At 41.1% G+C, this 18,266-nt stretch overlaps 2 protein-coding genes across 3 annotated transcripts; both read right to left on the bottom strand.

Moving 5' to 3' along the window:
* Positions 1-1,397: 1,397 nt before the first annotated feature.
* Positions 1,398-4,356, bottom strand: LOC119033053 (androgen-dependent TFPI-regulating protein). Its single transcript, XM_037122643.1, has 6 exons — positions 4,016-4,356; positions 3,804-3,929; positions 3,606-3,707; positions 2,252-2,367; positions 1,641-1,792; positions 1,398-1,532 (listed from the first exon to the last, which is right to left on the bottom strand). The coding sequence occupies exons 1-6, from the start codon at positions 4,166-4,168 to the stop codon at positions 1,495-1,497; spliced, it is 687 nt and encodes a 228-aa protein (XP_036978538.1). The 5' UTR covers positions 4,169-4,356; the 3' UTR covers positions 1,398-1,494.
* A 2,160-nt stretch (positions 4,357-6,516) lies between these two features.
* fam83ha (family with sequence similarity 83 member Ha) lies at positions 6,517-15,817 on the bottom strand. Of its 2 annotated transcripts, none has more exons than XM_037123907.1 (6): positions 15,318-15,817; positions 13,901-14,352; positions 13,650-13,814; positions 12,220-12,344; positions 7,860-11,757; positions 6,517-7,762 (listed from the first exon to the last, which is right to left on the bottom strand). In XM_037123907.1, the coding sequence occupies exons 2-6, from the start codon at positions 14,342-14,344 to the stop codon at positions 7,751-7,753; spliced, it is 4,644 nt and encodes a 1,547-aa protein (XP_036979802.1). In that variant the 5' UTR covers positions 14,345-14,352; positions 15,318-15,817; the 3' UTR covers positions 6,517-7,750. The 2 variants fall into 2 exon arrangements, with proteins under 2 accessions (XP_036979802.1, XP_036979803.1); XM_037123908.1 differs by lacking the exon at positions 15,318-15,817 and adding an exon at positions 14,787-15,259.
* Positions 15,818-18,266: the final 2,449 nt, after the last annotated feature.

The following is an 18,266-nucleotide window of genomic DNA, read 5'->3' as shown; positions in this document are numbered from 1 at the left end:
TGCCAACGGCAAGAAGGTGAGTGATCATCCAAAGTTAAATGCTGTCACTATTTATGATGATTGAGATGAAATATTTAAACTTTCAACTCTTCAGCAGAAGGATCTGAGTGAGGAGGATGTGCACTTATTGGCCAAGATCCTTTCAGTTGGATTGGTGGATGCAGATCCAAACTATCTCCACCATCTCAAAGGCTACAGAGACCTGCATGGTGCATGAGCTCCTCTTTAAAGAAATCATCCCACTAATCGGAATTAATTGACAAAACCTAGCTGTCCCGGATATATTGATGGATTTGTCAAATCAAGACTGTTCTGCATTGTGTTTTGGATTACCACAAGTCAAGTTGTTCTCCCAACCCCTCCAGATGTTCCATGATTAATGGGAAAATGTGCACTTTATTCAGGTCAGAGATGACACTGCTAATGAATTAGGGGCAATGGTGCTTTATGTGGATCATTTAAATGGTGCATCTTGACTGCTTCTGTTATTGCTAGATAGTATCAGTTGATATCTGTGAACCAGTGAAAACAAGAATCTTTGATTTCATTCAACATCAACCAGTTTTTAATGTGGGTAATGCATAAGATGAAAATATAGTCGTTTAGTTGTCGTTGTTGTCATGCTAGCTTTATTAGGGATGCTTGGGTGTCTGAATTACTTTATTTAAGTGTTGGGCAATGTTAAAAGGGCTCTGTGGAACATTCCTGTTGTGTAGGATGCTGATCATTTGTTTAAGTTGGCGAACTCCATTTCTGAACATCCTCTGTACTGCCATGGAAAATCCAACACAAGTCCTTCACAAAGAAATCAACAGTCCAACTGAGAGAGATGGGAAAGGTTTAATTTTTCACGTCACGTTACAGTCTGCTCACATATGGCCAATAAAAATGTGACTAATACATGTAAACTGCTACAGACTGACATAGAGCCCCTTTAAATGTCACTTGTTAGTCTGTAAAGCCAGTCTTCCCTTATAGGCAGACAACAGGAAGTCATGCTTCACAATTTAGATGTTGAAGCCGGTTTCAGTGGCTTCAGAGACCAGTTAGCCTGTTTAAAGTGAGACTGTAACTTTTTCTTGACAGTGGATGCTGAATTGGGATAATACTATGTAGATTTTAAGTTAATGCTAAACAGTTTTTACTGCTAAAATGCTGAGTTAATGTAACAGTAAATTAATGGAGAAAAATCACACAGTCAGTGTGAAGTGAATCAGAGTTGTGTGTCATACAGCAACATTTAGCCTGTCTGAGGTTTGCTAACTTTAGCTCACATTAGTCACCATGAGTACTGGTCATACCAGACAGACAAAGTTTGTAGCAGCAAGTGCTTGAGGGTGTTTAATCGAATAATGGTGCGTGTTATCGCTCAGAAATACAACTTTTCACTTGCAGCAGAAAATGTGTGTTATCGCCTCTACCAAAAGTTACATACTCATGCTTTTTAGGGTTAACTGTTCGAACATTCTTATGTGCCACAGAAAATGAATTTGGCTACTTTGCTTTGGTTGTCATCCTGTTTCTGCCCTTACCTGAGAGAGACAAAAGAGAGAGAGAGAGAGAGACAAAGACAGAGATTAGTGACAAATAAACATGGAATCCTTTGTTGGTCTCCAGTGGTAATTTTGCTTATCTCTTACTCCAGACATGGCTGTTGAGTTTGTCCCCGAGCACGTAGAGCAATGTCACCACTGACATGTTGAAAAAGAAGAAGCCCATGAGGCCGTTGGTGCTGAAGTGCCCGAGAAGGGGATACACCCAAATCCCAACAGACAAGTACACCCATACAATCCTGCAGAACATGTTTAGAGAGGACGAAAATAAACTTTAGTGTATCTGTCAGATCATCTTGCACCGTCTTATCTCGATGATCTAGTATGGAGTGTGCAAATATTCACTGCAGCAGAGTAATAAATCTGCTCATCATATTTATGGTGTTCACCATCAGACACATGAGGATCTGTAGGTAGCTACTCTATGTGAGCCAGAACTGTTGAACGTACAAAGGAAGCTTTTCAGCCCTTGAGCTGTTTGCATTATGAACTGATAAATGCTGCAGTGCTGGACTAGTCTAGACTAGTTACATCAGGAACACAGACACATTTGTACACTGCTGTGCTTCTCGCCACATGAACTCAAGAAGGGCCACATTGTTTTGAACTGCCTTGATATTTGTGCATTAACTATGTGCCTATAAAAGCTGGGAAATGCCTTGAAATGGTTCTACTGTGTGTGCTGACTCGACACTTACCAGAATAAGTAAGACAGACCGACAACTCCCAACGCTGCCAGCGCATGTTTGGTCTGAGGGTAGGTGTGAGGCTGCACCAGCACTTCTCCAAGTAAAACAGGAAGGACAAATGTGTGCTGCGGAGACAGTGTAGAATAACTTAGCATGTGTGATGGTTTATTGCAGGCGAATCTGGATTATTTAAATTGTTGAGTCAAGCTTTATATTAAGTTCCTCGTAATAAGCATTAGTTAACAGTTAGGCCCTTATAAGTCATTATCAGGTGATAATATTATTGTTTATCATCTTTAATAATTTATAATGCTAAGGATCTATTAACTCAAATTTTGATAATGGGTTACACATCAACGGCTGAAAAGTAAGTAGTACTCTGAGTAGAGTTTGAGAAGAACATGTTTTTGTTTGTAATGCTAACACCAGTAGTTTTGCACAAATTGAGTAATATTCAAGTAATGTGACTGCAATCATACTTGAGTACAGATATTCAGCACTCTTTCCACCAACATTCCCTCATCATTGCTCTGTGGGAGAGTTGTGATGGAGGCCACAGCACCTGGATAGAAGCTGTTTCTCAGTCTGTTTGTCTTGAATGCATAATGAGTAACAAAAAAGTCTGTATTAATCTCAGTGAACCAACAAAAAAGCTCAAGGTTTAGCAATGACATTATAGATAAATTGGTTAAACTCAACAAATGTGTTTGTAATGCTGTTTCTAAACAATTATAACATGTCATTAAAGCTTAAGAAATGCATATGGCTTTTATTAATGTGAATAAACATTTATATCACATTTCTGTATCAAAAGGTCTCAAAACAACTAGCTTCGACCTTTGTTTTATTGTTTTTTTGAGTTGTGTGATTATATTATCGCAAATGTTTCTAAACAGCCCTTTTTATTTGGTCACCTGGCCCAAGAAGGAAACTAAAATATTTCTATAGTTTCCTTGAACAGTCAGAGAATGAGGAAGAAAGCCTGTGGACGACACCACAGGTCAGAATATCAGGGTGAGCCACCAGCTCTCTGTCTTTTGTTTTGTTTTGATTGAGAGACCAATTATCATTATTATTAACACCTATACTGTCTTATTAATGTTAATAAACATGATTTTGACTTATATTTCAAATATTTTTATTGTGAAGCAAACAGTATATCAAAAATGCAGCCATCTTTGGTTTGTGCAGCGTTGTTTCGTAACATAAGTAACAAAGATGTGCTACAAGTAAGTAAAAAAATAAAAAACAATAGATGGAGAGAAAAATGATGATATTGACTTATAAGGGCTAATCAACTCACACCCATTAAAAGGTTATTCAATATTTAGGTAAGTAATAACTGAAATGCTTATAAACAGACCATAGCATGGTTCATCCAGGGGGGGAAGAAGGTGTCAATGGTAGCTGGGTAGACTAGTTCTCTGTCGTAGGCAAAGATCGTCCAGAAAAGTAGAACAACAAACTAGATAAAATGCATGGGACATAAATTAAAATGTAACACGTTTCTTATTATATGATTTTAAAACGATGTTAGATTTTCAAAAAATGTGTTTCTCACCATGCCCACAGGGAAGGCAAAGACGGAGAAGAGAAGGTCTTTACATCTGTTCAGTGTGCTCTCGGACTTCTTCCCAGGCTGCAGATCGTTCACTGTGGCCAGTCCAAAGAATGTCATTTGTAGCAGCTGAAATATTGAAAGCAACATTATCATTCCCTTATTCATAGATACTATTGGATATTTTGCTAACATAATATTCGGAATTGACTTACCAAATTCAAAAACGTGAGGTACTTCCAAGGTCCTCCGTAAACAAAGATTCCTGGTGGGAGCTCCTCTCCATCCTTAGCAGCCAGAGACTTAACAATGAAAGCGTACCAGCTGAATGCTGTGATGTGGTACACTCTTCTCAGGGTTGAAGTCATTGTACTGTAAATGTATAGTGATCCTCAACAAACAGCAAAAAACAAAATAAAAACTAGCAAAAATTTCACTTCAGAGTGTGAGTTTTCCCTTCGGACGTGAGGTACTTCAGGCAGTGAGGGTTCTTGAAGGATTAGTGTAATTCAGCTGGAGCTTATCAAAATCAGTGTGCAGTGGATGTAAAGGGACATTCGCAGACAAGAGGCCCACTGTTCCTTATAAAGCACTGGAGTCTTTCTTTCATAACTGACGCGCTTTAGCATGTGACAATTTCATTTGCAGCAAGAGCTTAATCGGTTTCATAGCGTTTTGCAATAGAAGTTAGGAGAGTAAATCAGTTCACGTCATTTGCAAAACAGTTGATTCTCTTTTGTCATGAAGTGTTGTGAAACCCAGAGTTTGTCCTTAAACAACACATCTAATCCCAGCCAGCATCAGGTGTGCTGTTACGTATTTGACCCTGACTTCTAGGCGGTCAGAGGAGGGTCAGACATTTGTGTTGTCAATTTTTTTAGATGATATGATGAGTCATATTTTGTTCTCCAGTTTACATAAATTAGATCAAAAGGTAGAAATACACCAGGCTGCCTCATGTAACCAAACAAGACTAGAAGGCTGAAGCAAGCTAGCAGCCTTTTGAAGCTGTAATGCTCATTTCACATCAGGAAACAGTTGTAGGACGGATGGAAAACAAAGATGGTACGAGCAGCAGGCTGAAAAGAACGGGGTTTTTCATTTTTTGTGTGTGTGTTCTCGACGGCATGACCATGTTCAGGGATTTGCATGGTGGGAGTAACTGACACTGCTGGCCTGAGGGTGGTGCTAGAGTTAACGTCATTGTGGTGAGACACTCATGACACTTTTGGGATGTCATGTGAAGGCTTGTGAATAGCACGGTTAGTACACCATCATTTTCTATGTTGTGTTTCGGTCAGTGTTTCAGAAATAACCGGCTGTGCGTTACACAACTATTTGTTATTCCATTCATCCATGCACTTTCTATTTATTTATTTTTAAACAATACAGCAACACCTTATCAAACGTTAAAAACAAAAAAAATATAATGAGACTTTGAAGTCGTTAAATGAATTTCTAAAATTAACTATGGCCCTTTGAATTGCGAATGTAGTTTCATGTTTAAATGTCCAGTTCCAAAGGAAGTCTATCTATCTTGGGCAACATGTCATGGTGGTATCAAATTATGACTTTTTAGATACAGATACATCAATCATGACACAGCACAAAAAAGAGACAAAATCAAAGATCCTTTCTGAGAGGAAGTTGACTTTTAAATCTCATTCCCAACTCGTCAAATACTGACACTTTGAGATTGTAGGTCCAGTTGGACCATCCCGAGGCGTCTCAATCTGAGTTCTGAATGAGACTCAAGAATGTGCTTTCTCAAGAAACCTGACCTTTAATTTTGTCTCTTTTTGTTCTGTATCCTCGTTGATGTATCTGTTTGTACAGTAAAATAGAAACAACAAGTTAGTCAGTCATAATTTGATACCATCATGACATGTTGGCCAAGATGTTATAAAGATAGAGATTCTACAAGATGTACTGACTGCATTCAACTACAAGTACAACACAGAATCTATGAATGTAAAAAGGTTCACCCAGTGTCATAAATCATCTCCTTTAAGAAACATGTGGAAATTGGCATTTTGTGAGATTTGGTGACCCCCACATTTTCTGACCACTGTCATAAATACAAATCTCAGGTCTTTAACAATTTGTCAGACTTAATGTGGGCGCTACAACTAAAACTGCAAACTAAACTCACAACATCATAACAACGTCATGTGTTGGAAACGTGTATGTTGAAGTAAACGTGTATATAAAGCTGTGATCTGACCCTCTCACTGAAGATACATAGTGCAGAAACAAGTGATAGGGAGCGGAGTGGCTGAGACAGAGACACCATTCACCCTGTTACAACACTGTTTACGAAAACAAAAAGTTATAAAGAAGTTTAAGAAGTTACACAATGTTGCTTCAAGCAGAAGAAGAGAAGAACATTTTCATCCATTCACATTGGGAAACTTTAGTGAGGGTTAGGCTTTAGCTGCTTCAGTTTCAGGTTCCAGGTATTTTGTTGTCCAGGTACATGTTGGCTCACTGTCACCCTTTCATGGTTGACTGTTTTAAAAGACTGATGTTGTCAGTGACACCTGTGATTTTTCCTGTTGTGACAAATCAAAATGTCTGCAGGTAATGAATGCCAAGACATGATCTGTGTAAATTCACCACATTTGCGTAATGCGATGAACTGTGAATCAGTAAAACTTTTCCCAGTAATTTCATTCTGCAATGTAAGGCACACAGAAGTAAAAAAAAAAAAAAAACATAACATTTTAATGAAGTTTTATTTAAAAATGCCAAATGTTTGTTTGTCCACTGTAAAGGTTTGAGAGCACAATTCCACATACTGTTACGTAAAGTCTTTGCAGTATCAAAATTCCATGTTTCTCTGTGCAGGTATGACACGCTGTGATTTAAAAAGGCACATTTTCAGAGACAATTAAAGGGTTGGTTTCAGTGAATTAAAGGTTTTGGTTCCAGCATATTTTCTCACATACCCCTGGTGGAATCTTGCCTTACAGGTAGTTACTGAAACACCTAAAACTCAAACACCTCGTTTGTTTCGAAAAGTCTTCTAAATACGCTAAAAATCATTCGGCTGGTGTGGGTAAAACGGGTGTATTGACCCTTTAAGGTAAGTAGACGCAGCTTGAAAATCAGACCAAACGACCGCTATGGATAATGTTCAAATGAAAAAAAAAAATCTGACATGCTATCTGGTGTGAAGTGTTTTACACATTAATATTTTTAAAAACATGTTTAAGCTGCAATGTTTCAATCAAGGCTTGTTCATCATTTCCCAAGTTTGATTTGGATATCACAGAATAAAAGTTAAGACTTATTTACACAAGAACAATTACAAACCTGCGTGGATATGAATTTATGTACCCACTTGTTTCACAAACAAATGTAAACATAAACATCTTTGTTTAACATGATTGTGGAATATTACAATATTATTATATAACTATAAACTACAGTATCTTACAGTTTTACAACCCACTTTAGATCATCTTAACTTTTACAGCTTAACATCACATTTTGACTTAAAACCAGCTAACATTAATGTAATGGCTGTCAGTGCTGTATTAAAGGCATGGACAGACCTCATTGTAGAAACAACCTGTTGCACACATTGCACTCTACCCATGCAGTCAGTAAAAATATATTTGATCACACACATACAGTCTCAGTCCTTGTAGTATTCACACAGTAAAAAAAAACGCCTTTGTTGGTCGTGACACATTGAATTTGTACATCAGGGTTTGTATTCATTTGTATTTCAAGTTATTTTACCCTTTAAAATCCAATGCCACTGATACACGCTTCCCCTCGTCTTCGCAACAAAGTGGCTTTTTGCAGAGAGGCCACGGTGGAATCAAATTTCCCTTAAATGTCTGTGGTGAGAAAATGTCCGTCATCATTTCAGCTTTTCATCTGCTTCCCCTTGAACATACTGTATTCACTGTTCATCCTCTCTTCTTTCTTTGGATCCCAAATTAAGGTGCCATCTGTGAAGGTGACACAAACACCAAATTATTTAGTACAGGGGAAAGAAACAGTACTTTTAAACATTTCAGAGTAACGATGGTGTTTATGCATTCATACCTCAAATCGACTGTAAACTTTCCTCTCCTTCCTGAAGCTCTGAATCCTCTCGAGCAGCTTGTCGCGCTCCTGACTTGACTTGACTTGTTGCCCTCTGCTGATTGACCTCATCCCTCTTTCTTTCTCCCTTTTGGCATTTTTGTCAGCTTCGTCTTCCTTCTCATCATCGGTGACAGGAGACTCTTTGGTTGCCTCGGACCTGCTTTGGCTGTTAGCAGATATTTGCTCTAGGAGCAGCTTTGTGTCGTCTCTGAGGTTACTGCTCGAGAGCACGTTGGCTGTTGATGACTGGTAGCGAGACTGGCTTGATTTTGGCTGCTTGGACTGTGGTGACTGGGGCACGACTTCATCTGATATGATCTCTGGCACCTCGGAGCAGTTATTTTGCTTTACTTGGTCATTTGTTTTCTCACTGCAGTCCGACTCCTGTGTAGCAGCTTTATCTACCTTATTGGTGGTCTCAGTATTGTCAGTTTTGTTCACACCAGGGTCAGGCTTTTCAGGCTCTTGGCTTACTTCTTTCTCACTGTCCTGACTATTTCCAGCAGGTACAGGGGACTCTAAGGAGTGAGTTTCAGAAGTCACAGATTCAGGCTTTTTACATGGCAATTTAGACTCTGTTGGGACTTCTGAGGTGGGCTCAGCCGGACTAGATGCTGGAGTTTCGTTGGAGTCTGTTGTAACCTGCTCTGGAAGAGAGTTAGTGTGCGAGGGGCTATGCAATGCAGACAATGTTTTGTCAGCCTCAGGGGACAGAACAGATCCAACAGACTCACTTTGAGGAGTAGAACATGACACTGTTTCAGCAGGACAGGGGGCGACAGGTCCAGTCAGGTTAAGTCTGGAGGGAGGGGTCACTTGTATTGGTGCATCTTGAGGAGATGAAGTCTTTTCTGACTGGGATGCTTTCGGAGTTAAATCTGAATGGACAGGAGAGCTCGTCTCTGCTGGAGTCTGCTCAGGTGAAGGGTCTGCTGGGGAGGGAGTAGGTTCAGTGCTCTCATTTTGATCAGATCTGCTTTCCACATCAGCTACATTAGGTGAACATGACTCAGGGGGTGTACTATCAGCTTTGGCATCCTGAGATGCTCCAAGAATTGCAGATTCATCTCCAACAACTTGTGGAACAGAGCTGTTTTCCGATTCAGGAGCATCTTTTTGGGGACAAGTATCTTCAGATTCTGTCTCTGCAGTGGGCTGTAATGAGGATACCGTTGGCTCTGGACTAGCAGCACATGTGTCTGGGGAAACAGCCGTTTCCAAATGTCCAGAGTCAATTGCTGAAGGTTTCTCTGTTGATGTCAGATGGGAAACAGAATCTACATGAGCTTGGGTGGACTCAGATTCTGTTTGGCTGATAGAAGAAGCGGCAGATTTTTGTGACGATTCCTCAACTGATTGGGCAAAAGGGCTGACAGTTTTCTGTGCATTTGGGGACAATATGCTGGAAGTTGGGGTTGAGTCTGAGTCCCCTTGGGGAACATTAGAAGATATTGTCTCTACTGGAGTGGTAAGAGGAGCAGAGCTAGAGGGTGAAGGACTTGGACTGATCTGTGAACCACCAGTGTTCAGCTCAGGAAGCGGAGGCGGGATGCTGGTTTCTAACTGAATGGATTCTTGATTTGGGGCTTTAGAATTCACCACAGCAGAAGAGGGTGGCACCTTCACTGATTGTGATTGTGACTCTTTCGAGGTAGTATCAAGGCTTGGTGGGTTTTTACTTTTATTGACACCTTGAGCAAGAGAGGGAACATTAGCAGGAGTAGCGCTAGTTGGTGAAGGTGGATGACTTGGGCTAGTCTTTCCAACAGCAAGATCTGACAGCTTTGGTTCTGGAGGAACCTCTGGTTGTGAAGAAATAGGCACAGTTGATGCTGGTTGGCTGTTTTCTAGCTCTGTCTTGTTAGAAACAGTTGAAACTCTGGTTTGTAAACACTCAGATGTTGTGGTATCAGCCAGCTTTTCTGCAGTTTCTTGTGGTACAGGTTCCTCATTTTTAACAGCAGTAATGTTTTTTAGTTCAGTTGGTGGTTTCATCGGAAGTTTCTCTTTGCTCTTTTCAGCCTCCGCAGCCTTAGCAGCTTTGCGTTTTGCTGCCAGCTCTTTGAAAAACATTAGCCTTGTATCAGGATCACTCATGTCTACATACAACGGATTGGTAAGCAAAGGTTTAGGTGGCTGGATCGCTTGATCTGTTTTGGGCATTTCAGCCTCAGAAGGCTTAGATCTGGGCACTGGTGGTGAAGAATTTGCTTGCTCTTCATCTGGTGCTGATGACTCTTGTACCTTCTGTTTCTCTGACAGATCCTTAGAACTATCATCCTTTGACAAGTCTTTATCATCTGCTTTAGTGTTCCCATCATCTGGCGTGTCTGTGGCGGAGTTATCAAAAGTGGATGACTTCATGTAACGGCTCCATTCAAAAGGTCCTCTTGCAGCAGACCTCCTTTGTCCCAATGCCTGAGAAACAAAAGGTTGTTTTGCCTGTTCAGCCTCATTTTTGTCACTTTCCTCATCCTGCGGATCTTGGATAGTATTCTGCTGCTCCAGAGAGCTGAATATCAGAGAGGATCTTAACCTCGAGCTCCTCTGTACAGCTGGATTGTATTTCCGACGGAATGACTCCTCCCTATGAAGAGCAGTTTTTGGTTCCTTTTGCTCGGCCTCCTCTGTCTTTTCCCCTTCAGCTGTGGATGATGATTCTGAAGGTGTCGGTTCTGCTGCCACTGCTGTGGGCTCATCAGGCAATTTCTTCTGCTTCTCTCGTGCAGATGTTTTGGCATAACCTGGCATCTGACTCGCCCTGGGTACTGCAGGGACCTTAAACTCTCTGACATTAGGGATTTTAGAGACTGGTAAATCTATGCCTGGCATTGTTTGCTGTATGAGGTTAGAGGGCTCCTCAAAGGCATCTGGTGCGTTTGATGGTTCGAATGGCAGGCCTTCATCTTCTGGATTTTCATATGCACTGAGATATGAGCTAATCCTCCAGTCTCTTAGCCCCCGTTTCACCAGAGGATCCTTGCGATCAGTGTTAGGTTCCAGGAAAAACTGCTTTTGCTCAGAGAGATTTGAAGGTGTGGGAGAGGTTTGACATGGGTATGGCTGGCCTACACTCAATCGTTTTGGGTGAGATGAACCAAAAGGTACATCTGCTGCAGGTGGTAATTTGCCTGTGCCCTGGTCGAAGTCTACATTTCTGGAGGTTGATAGATAGTTAAGCACAGGATCAAAGTCAGGCGGTTCAATGTCTTGTGGTAAACCAGGTTCAGAATATTGATCTGCTAAATGATGGTCTTGGTTCCAGAACTTCTCATAAGCACCGTAATCTGGTTCATTTCCTGGTCTAGGTCCTGGTCCTGGATAAGGCAGCTGCCCCCTGTGGAACAGCCTTCCCTGGTTCTCCGCCTCTGGCATTCCTTGTTGCTGCAGGAATGGTTGAGAATATTTACCAGGAGGACCTTCAGCATAACTGTGACGTTTGAAGGCAGGATTCTCCATCATCCTGGAAGGGCCCTGATCAAAAAACGGATCCATGCGTGTTTGCTGGGATGGAAATCTGCTGTAAATATCCGCAGGGTTTTGCATTGGTTCCATTCTTTTAAGGGGCTTCATCCTCCAATCAACATCCATACGATCATCATAGGAATGTCTCGCCCAATCCTCCAGATGAGCCGGGTCCGGTTTCCGTGGCTCTCTGTACAGTGAAGTTCTTTCACTTGAGTATTGCCTCTTTTGTAAAAGGCTATAGTCTCCCATTGGCGCATGCACATTTTCAATCACCAGCGGTTTGGACTGAGCAAACAGAATACGAAACTCTTCATCAAAGGTCGATACAAGCTGTCCAAGGAAAAGGTGTGCCATACAGCGGTTGAGCTTCTCAAAAGACCACATAAAGCTGGACAAAGACATGAAAACACATATTATTATCACTGCAAATAGATGCAAACAAAATACATTCACATAAACTAGGGGTGTCACAATTTTGATACGGAATAGAAAAACAATTGCGCAATGAGCTTTCACTTCAAACGACAGTTACTTGCTGGATCAAATGACTGGCACCAGAGGTGACTCTCACAGTCTCTGAAATGTTTGATTTATTTCTAGATTTTTCTTTTGCAGAGAACCTTTATTGATTTGTTTGGAGGACGAAAGAGGTTTACTCAGGACAGATTTGAGAAACTTAACTTGTAGTACACTTATTGAACTCTGGAATCTTTACTTTTGATGAATACTATCTGAACTTGCCTAACCTCTAAAAAGCCCCCGGTATGAAGTCAAGTTGTTGCTGTAAAATACTCAAACCCTTGTGTGATATGTGTCATAGTACGGCTTTTTCAGTTTTAAATAGGCTCACCTGTAGTTTCCACTCAGCACAGCCCTGCAGTCTGTCAATAAGAAGCGATCCATCATCTGACCTTGGAAGGATTTCCCTGACCGGCAGTGATAAGTGATGCCAGACACTGTTCTCACACGTAAAAACTGCAAGATACACAGCAAATCATCTGCAAATGAATATTAAGCTTAAGTAGCACATAGAGTGTTTCAACTGACTGCAATCCAAGCTAGGTGGCAGCATTGCGTTAGCACTAACACTTTGAAAATAAGGGGATAGAAAATGGCTGAATTTCAAGTTCCCTTTTACAGTAATACGCTGAAACTGAGATTTCTTTCAGTGGGAAAATACTGTTTAGTCAGGACATAATGCACATTAATTAACATTAAATCTGCCAGATTAGTTCATATGTATTAATATCCTCTTAGTGGCATTATAAAAACAAACATGACAGACAGAGCTGAACGTTATAAAGGATGACACAGAATAATGTTATAGGCATAAACAAGAGGCATAAAGCAGACATACAGTAAAAGTAAACTTGCAACATTCAGCATATGAAGCTAATTACAAACAAGATAACACAACACTGTCACACACACAAACCTTTAGGCTTTAGGGCTTCCCATGAAACATCATGGGAGGCCGAAAAGCTTGATAATGTTTCTTTTGATTTATATAATGTAAGATTCACAATGCTGGACAAAGCATTAAACGTGTATTAAATATTGTGTTTATTGTTGTTTGTTCAATAACGTTCTAACAACTAAACTAAAACTCTCTCTCAAGATAAGGGGAAGTGCATGCCAGTCACGTGATGTTCAGGAAAAAAAGGGCTGTTGTATTTATCTATTTGTATGATGGAGTCACCCGTAGCAACAGCTGTGGTGTGCCCACTGTACTTTTCCTCGCAGGTTCTGTCAACATGGACGGAGCAGCTGTCAAAGGATAAGTCTATTCTATGTGTTTGCTAATGTCCGACTAACAATGAAAAAAAGACAAAAAGACTGTCTCTCAGCACTTTGTGGCTCTCAGCACAAAGAAAATTTGTTTCCACTGGAGATGTAAATCTTTAAAATGAGTCACAAATATAAATCTCGGGACATGAGAGGTACTTACAGCAGGGCAGCAACAGGGCAGTGTTTAATTTCATTATCAAGTGATCTGCCGATTATTTTCATGATTATGCAGCGAAAAACTCTACTTTTTACTGTCACTGATGATAAATACAAACAGAAAATCTTCACATTTGAGAAGCTGGAGCCAGCAAATTGTGTGAAATTTAGCTTGAAAAAGGCAAATGTCAACTTATTTACTACCATCTACTACTCCCACTACTTCTTCTACTAGCAGTAGTAGTTTCAGGTTGTTGATTTCATTAAAAGTTATAACACAGCTTTATTACCGGCCCAAAGCCAAAATGTAAGATTTTAAAAGGAATACCAACTCACCTGAATGCATTGTAGATTGACTCTACAGTTGGACACCATGTTGATGAAGTGATGTGCATTTTGTTCATCTAAGAGGATGTAGACGGCAACATTCCTCATGGCAGCGTTGAGAATATCATGAAAAATGTCAACATCAGTAAACATGTCCATCGCTATAGCAATCACCTGCGGAGACAAAAGATCCAACACCACCAAAGTCAAAACAACACATCAGAGAGTGACACATCACATACAGAAAGCGAAAGAAATACCTGCTGTGCGTTCTTGATGAGTCGTCGGGCCTGCTCCTTGATACTCGGCATGTCAGGCTCAGGGGGGTTGACCAGAGTGGTGACCTCCGTGGGCCCAATCAAGTGGTGCATCTGAGGCCAGCCGAGGTCCAAACCTGGGGCGTCCAGGTCAGAGTGAATCGGCCAGTAAGTGTCTGAGGAGCCATCTCCGACAGTGTCCAGAAAGCGTTGTTCAGGGAGGTTGCTCAGCTGAGGGACCTGAACCAAGTCTTGAATATACTGAATCTCAGTTGAGGACAGGAAGTCCACCACATCGGCTTTTTGGAGGAACTGATAGTATCCTTCCAAGTCCTCCTCAACCAGTGCGTCGATAGCCAGGCGGTACTCTTCCCGATAGTGGGGAGGGAGGTAGTTGGGGTCCAGGGGGTTATCCCCAGTAGAGGAACACTGAGAGCGACGTGCCATACTGTAGTCTAAAGAGAGGACGGGGCAAAAGGAAACACTGCTCAGCTAGATACGTGATTAAAAACAAACTAAACGTGACAGTGCTGTTCCTGTTTTCATATATTTGAAGTGTCATGTCAGAAAAAACAGTGGGACAAAGTTGCTGACTGTTTAATTCTGACTTCAAACATCACAAACAGCACGGTTCGTGCACGGCCCAGGACAGCAGGACCACCCAGATCATCATTAGCACCCATGTGGCGGAAGATACCGAAGTAACGGCTGTCGCACCGCCAAAACTACAGAGCAGCTACTTTCCTGAGGCTGTGGTGAATTGTTTATTCATCCAACCTGATTACTGATGATTAATACACCCGCATAACTTTTTGATTAACATGTTGTTTGCATGCATTTGCAATATTGTGATTATACAAAAAAAATACCTCATCAATATGATTCCTACCATGTCCCCTTCTCCTCCACTATGCTGACCCCAAAACCTTGATTCAAAGGGTTTCAACTCCTCCTGCTTGGATCTTCAGCTCAGAAACAAGAGCTGCAGGCCTCTCCACAGCTATGACACTGTCTTTACACAGCAGCACTATGAATGAGGGCAGATGAAAGCTAACCACAGGATAGATGGGTTATGGGTGTGGCTTCTCCCTCTGGCCAAAAACCCTAAGTCTCCATTTGCAAGTTCATGTGAAACGTCATAAAAGAGAAAACATCCCTGCCCAACACAAAACTACCCCCCAACAAAATAGAAGAAGAAGAAAAAACACAGATACAGGAGCGAATTTGAGAGAATAAACAACCAATTAAGTCACCGTTAAGTTAAGTGCTGAAAGTTCAAACCCCAGACTTCATCCACTCACAGACTCATATCTCCACTGAAACCGAGCCAAAACGTCTCTGTACTGTGCGCACGCCATATGTTAAACGTCATATAGTAAAAGACATACAGGTCAAACGTGATATGGTAAACTCAACTCACCCCGCTGAAGTTCACTCGTTAAGCTCGCCGTCGGTTAAACTTTAATCCCGTCATCGCTCCTTCCTCACCATGTTTTCTCTCTCCACAGCTGCGTCCTGCTCCCCGTCCAGGTGGGACTCGTCGAGAGTGTTTCTGTTACATCGCTTTTCCCCCTTAACCCAGCTAAACCAGTTTACTGTCATGCTCGAGGCATGTTGGCGAGAATGTCAGACACGGAGCGCACACAAGAGAGGAGGGGAGAAAAAAAAAAAAAAGTGCTGTCGACTTCACTTCACTCCGCCCCTCCTCGACTGGACTGGCTCCAGCTCCCCTGTTGGCTCACTTCTCTCTCTCTCTTTCTGTATCTATCTGTGTGTCCATGCTTGTCTTCACACAGCTGTACTCTGCACACATATTATCTGCCCACTGCTATCAGATAGGGCCAAACTGCACTGTGCCTCTTAGCAACTTACTTGTGGGATGTCAGCAAAACATAAATAAATAAATAAATAAATAAATAAATAAATAAATAAATGGGTGGATTTATATAAACTGACCCAAAGGAGGACAAATTCAGATGGGGGCACTTGAAAAATACTTTGACAGCTGACAGCTAAGCTTAAAGGGGCAGTATGTAAAACAAAGGTTTAGTTTAAACCATGCCACAGAGGGTGACAGCACAACACTTCTGATGTTTTTATCTAATATGTTGTTGTTGTCCATGTTATTGTGTCTACAGACATTAGCATGCTAACCAGCGAGCCTATCGCCATCCAAACCTCCTACCAGTAAACATCAACACTCCCCCTTGATCTCTGCCCCCCCAGTCCAGACTGCCAGATGCACAGCTAACTGAGCTAACTGGCTAACAGTAGCTATAGTTAGTGGTTACTCTTGTGACCAATTCTAACATATTGCACCTTACATAATAAAGAATTTACCGCTGTGTGAATGTGATCATAATCATCATGAAAGATAACACATTTCCATGTTTACTGCAGATCAGCATGTGGTTTGTCCATGTGGTGTTGCCGTACTTGCTGTAGACATAAATGGCTCATTCTACAGTATTAAAAAATATTATCTTTTCTTAGTTTCATGTGATTATACACAGCTGAAAACATTATAATGAATACTGTATATAAATTTCTCCCAGTCGATCCCCCTAAATTCTTCAGACTGGATCTTTGGTGGAGCCACTACTTAATTACCACCAGGATTTACACGCCTTGCCCCAACGGCTCCAAATAACTGACTGTCAATAACTTTGCGGTATTTTCATTGGTTGCACAGTTGTTTTATAACATGTACACAAGTCCTACCAGCACTAGATATTAACACTCCCTGAGCTCAAAGTCCAAACAGCTAACTGCACAGCTAACTGCACAGTTAACTGAGCTAACTAGTTAATGGCAGCAAAAGTTTGCAACTGTTACCAATAACTTTGCGATAGTTCTATTAATTGGACATTTTGTTTTATAATATACCCCCAAAAATAAATAAATAAATAAAATGGAACAATATAAACAAAAAATAAGGTGTCTATTAAAGGCCTTCATTTATTCAGTTATACATATATAATTTATTTCAGTTTATATATCTGTTCACATGTTAAAACTAATCACTAACCTATACAAAAAATCCTGGTGTTTGGTCTTGACCCACGGTTCATTTCTGTCCAGGTGCCCTCCAGGAAATGAATCCAGTCTTCTTGAAAGATGGACTGACTATTCTGAAAAAAGGGTGGTGCTCCAATTATTGGCATCAAGAAGTTAGATATAATCATAATTAGATTTGTTGGACCGATCTGAATAGCAATGGATAATTGAATTCTTAAAGGCCATTATAGAATTTGTCTGAAACACACTAGCAGATTAACTTGTTAATTGTGTGAAAAACAGGCAGCGTGTTACCTCTTGAACTATATGAATCTCCTGAATTTTGCTAATTTTTAACACACAGCCATTAACCAATGACACCTTCAGGCCAAGAGACTCTGTCCCATTAATCATTTGAGGACATATGTGTTTACATGGAGGCATGGCTAGACAGAAATTAGCAGATTACAAGTATCAGTGTCTAAGTAACAGGACAGCACTTTATTGCGCCACTTGTTTGACTGGATGGTAACAAAGAGAACCTCTAAATTTGTTAACCTCAAACCTCATAATGTGACAAAGGTATCAACAGACAATGCAGGCACGGGGTGAGGATGCTTATTATAACGACTACGCTGCCATCCTTTTGATGAGGGTGCAGTCTAATAACACAAACACAAGTGAGTGTAGCGGCAGGAGGCAGCCGGTGCAAAAGCCTCAAAGCCGGCCCTGAAAGCTTCCTCTGCCTCCATGGTCCCATCGCACATTGTTTTGTTGCTTTTCATGGTTCATTAACAATCTCTCATGCACCATTTACAGTAATGGCCACGGACTGAAATGATATTACCTCACCAGACAGGCTGTGATGTAGCTTTCCTCTGTGATTTCAGTGAGAGTGCTCATGTGGAAAGCTTGCTTTAAATCTGGCTGAAGGTCATCTGTATTTCCAAGACAGGACCTTTAGGAACATGTTTTGTTAAACCCTGAAAGGAGAGATCGGAGAGAGAGAGAGAGAGAGAGAGAGAGAGAGAGAGAGAGAGAGAGAGACTGAATCCAGTGATTTCCCTTTAAAGGCTGTTCCCCAGTAAAACCTAAAATAGCCTCTTCAGGATGAAATCTGTTGTAATTGAAGTAGAGGAAGTGATGCAACGTAGCTGCTCAAGTGAAGACTTGAAGACAATCCCTCATTGTTTCCTTCAGGCACCACCCAAGGCACACAGAAGAGCATTTGGAATAGAAACATCAAAATGACCGTGTATAGATAGCTGTTAAACTACATACCATACGGCAGTGCTCACCGCGGCACTCTTTTGTCGCCAGTAGCTCTCAGAAAAACACACATCTGGTGCGCTGCCCCTCGGTTTTGTGACTG

Source organism: Acanthopagrus latus, chromosome 15 (assembly GCF_904848185.1).
Source record: "Acanthopagrus latus isolate v.2019 chromosome 15, fAcaLat1.1, whole genome shotgun sequence".
Taxonomy (NCBI): Eukaryota; Metazoa; Chordata; class Actinopteri; order Spariformes; family Sparidae; genus Acanthopagrus; species Acanthopagrus latus.
This window is presented reverse-complemented; position numbering and strand designations above follow the sequence as displayed.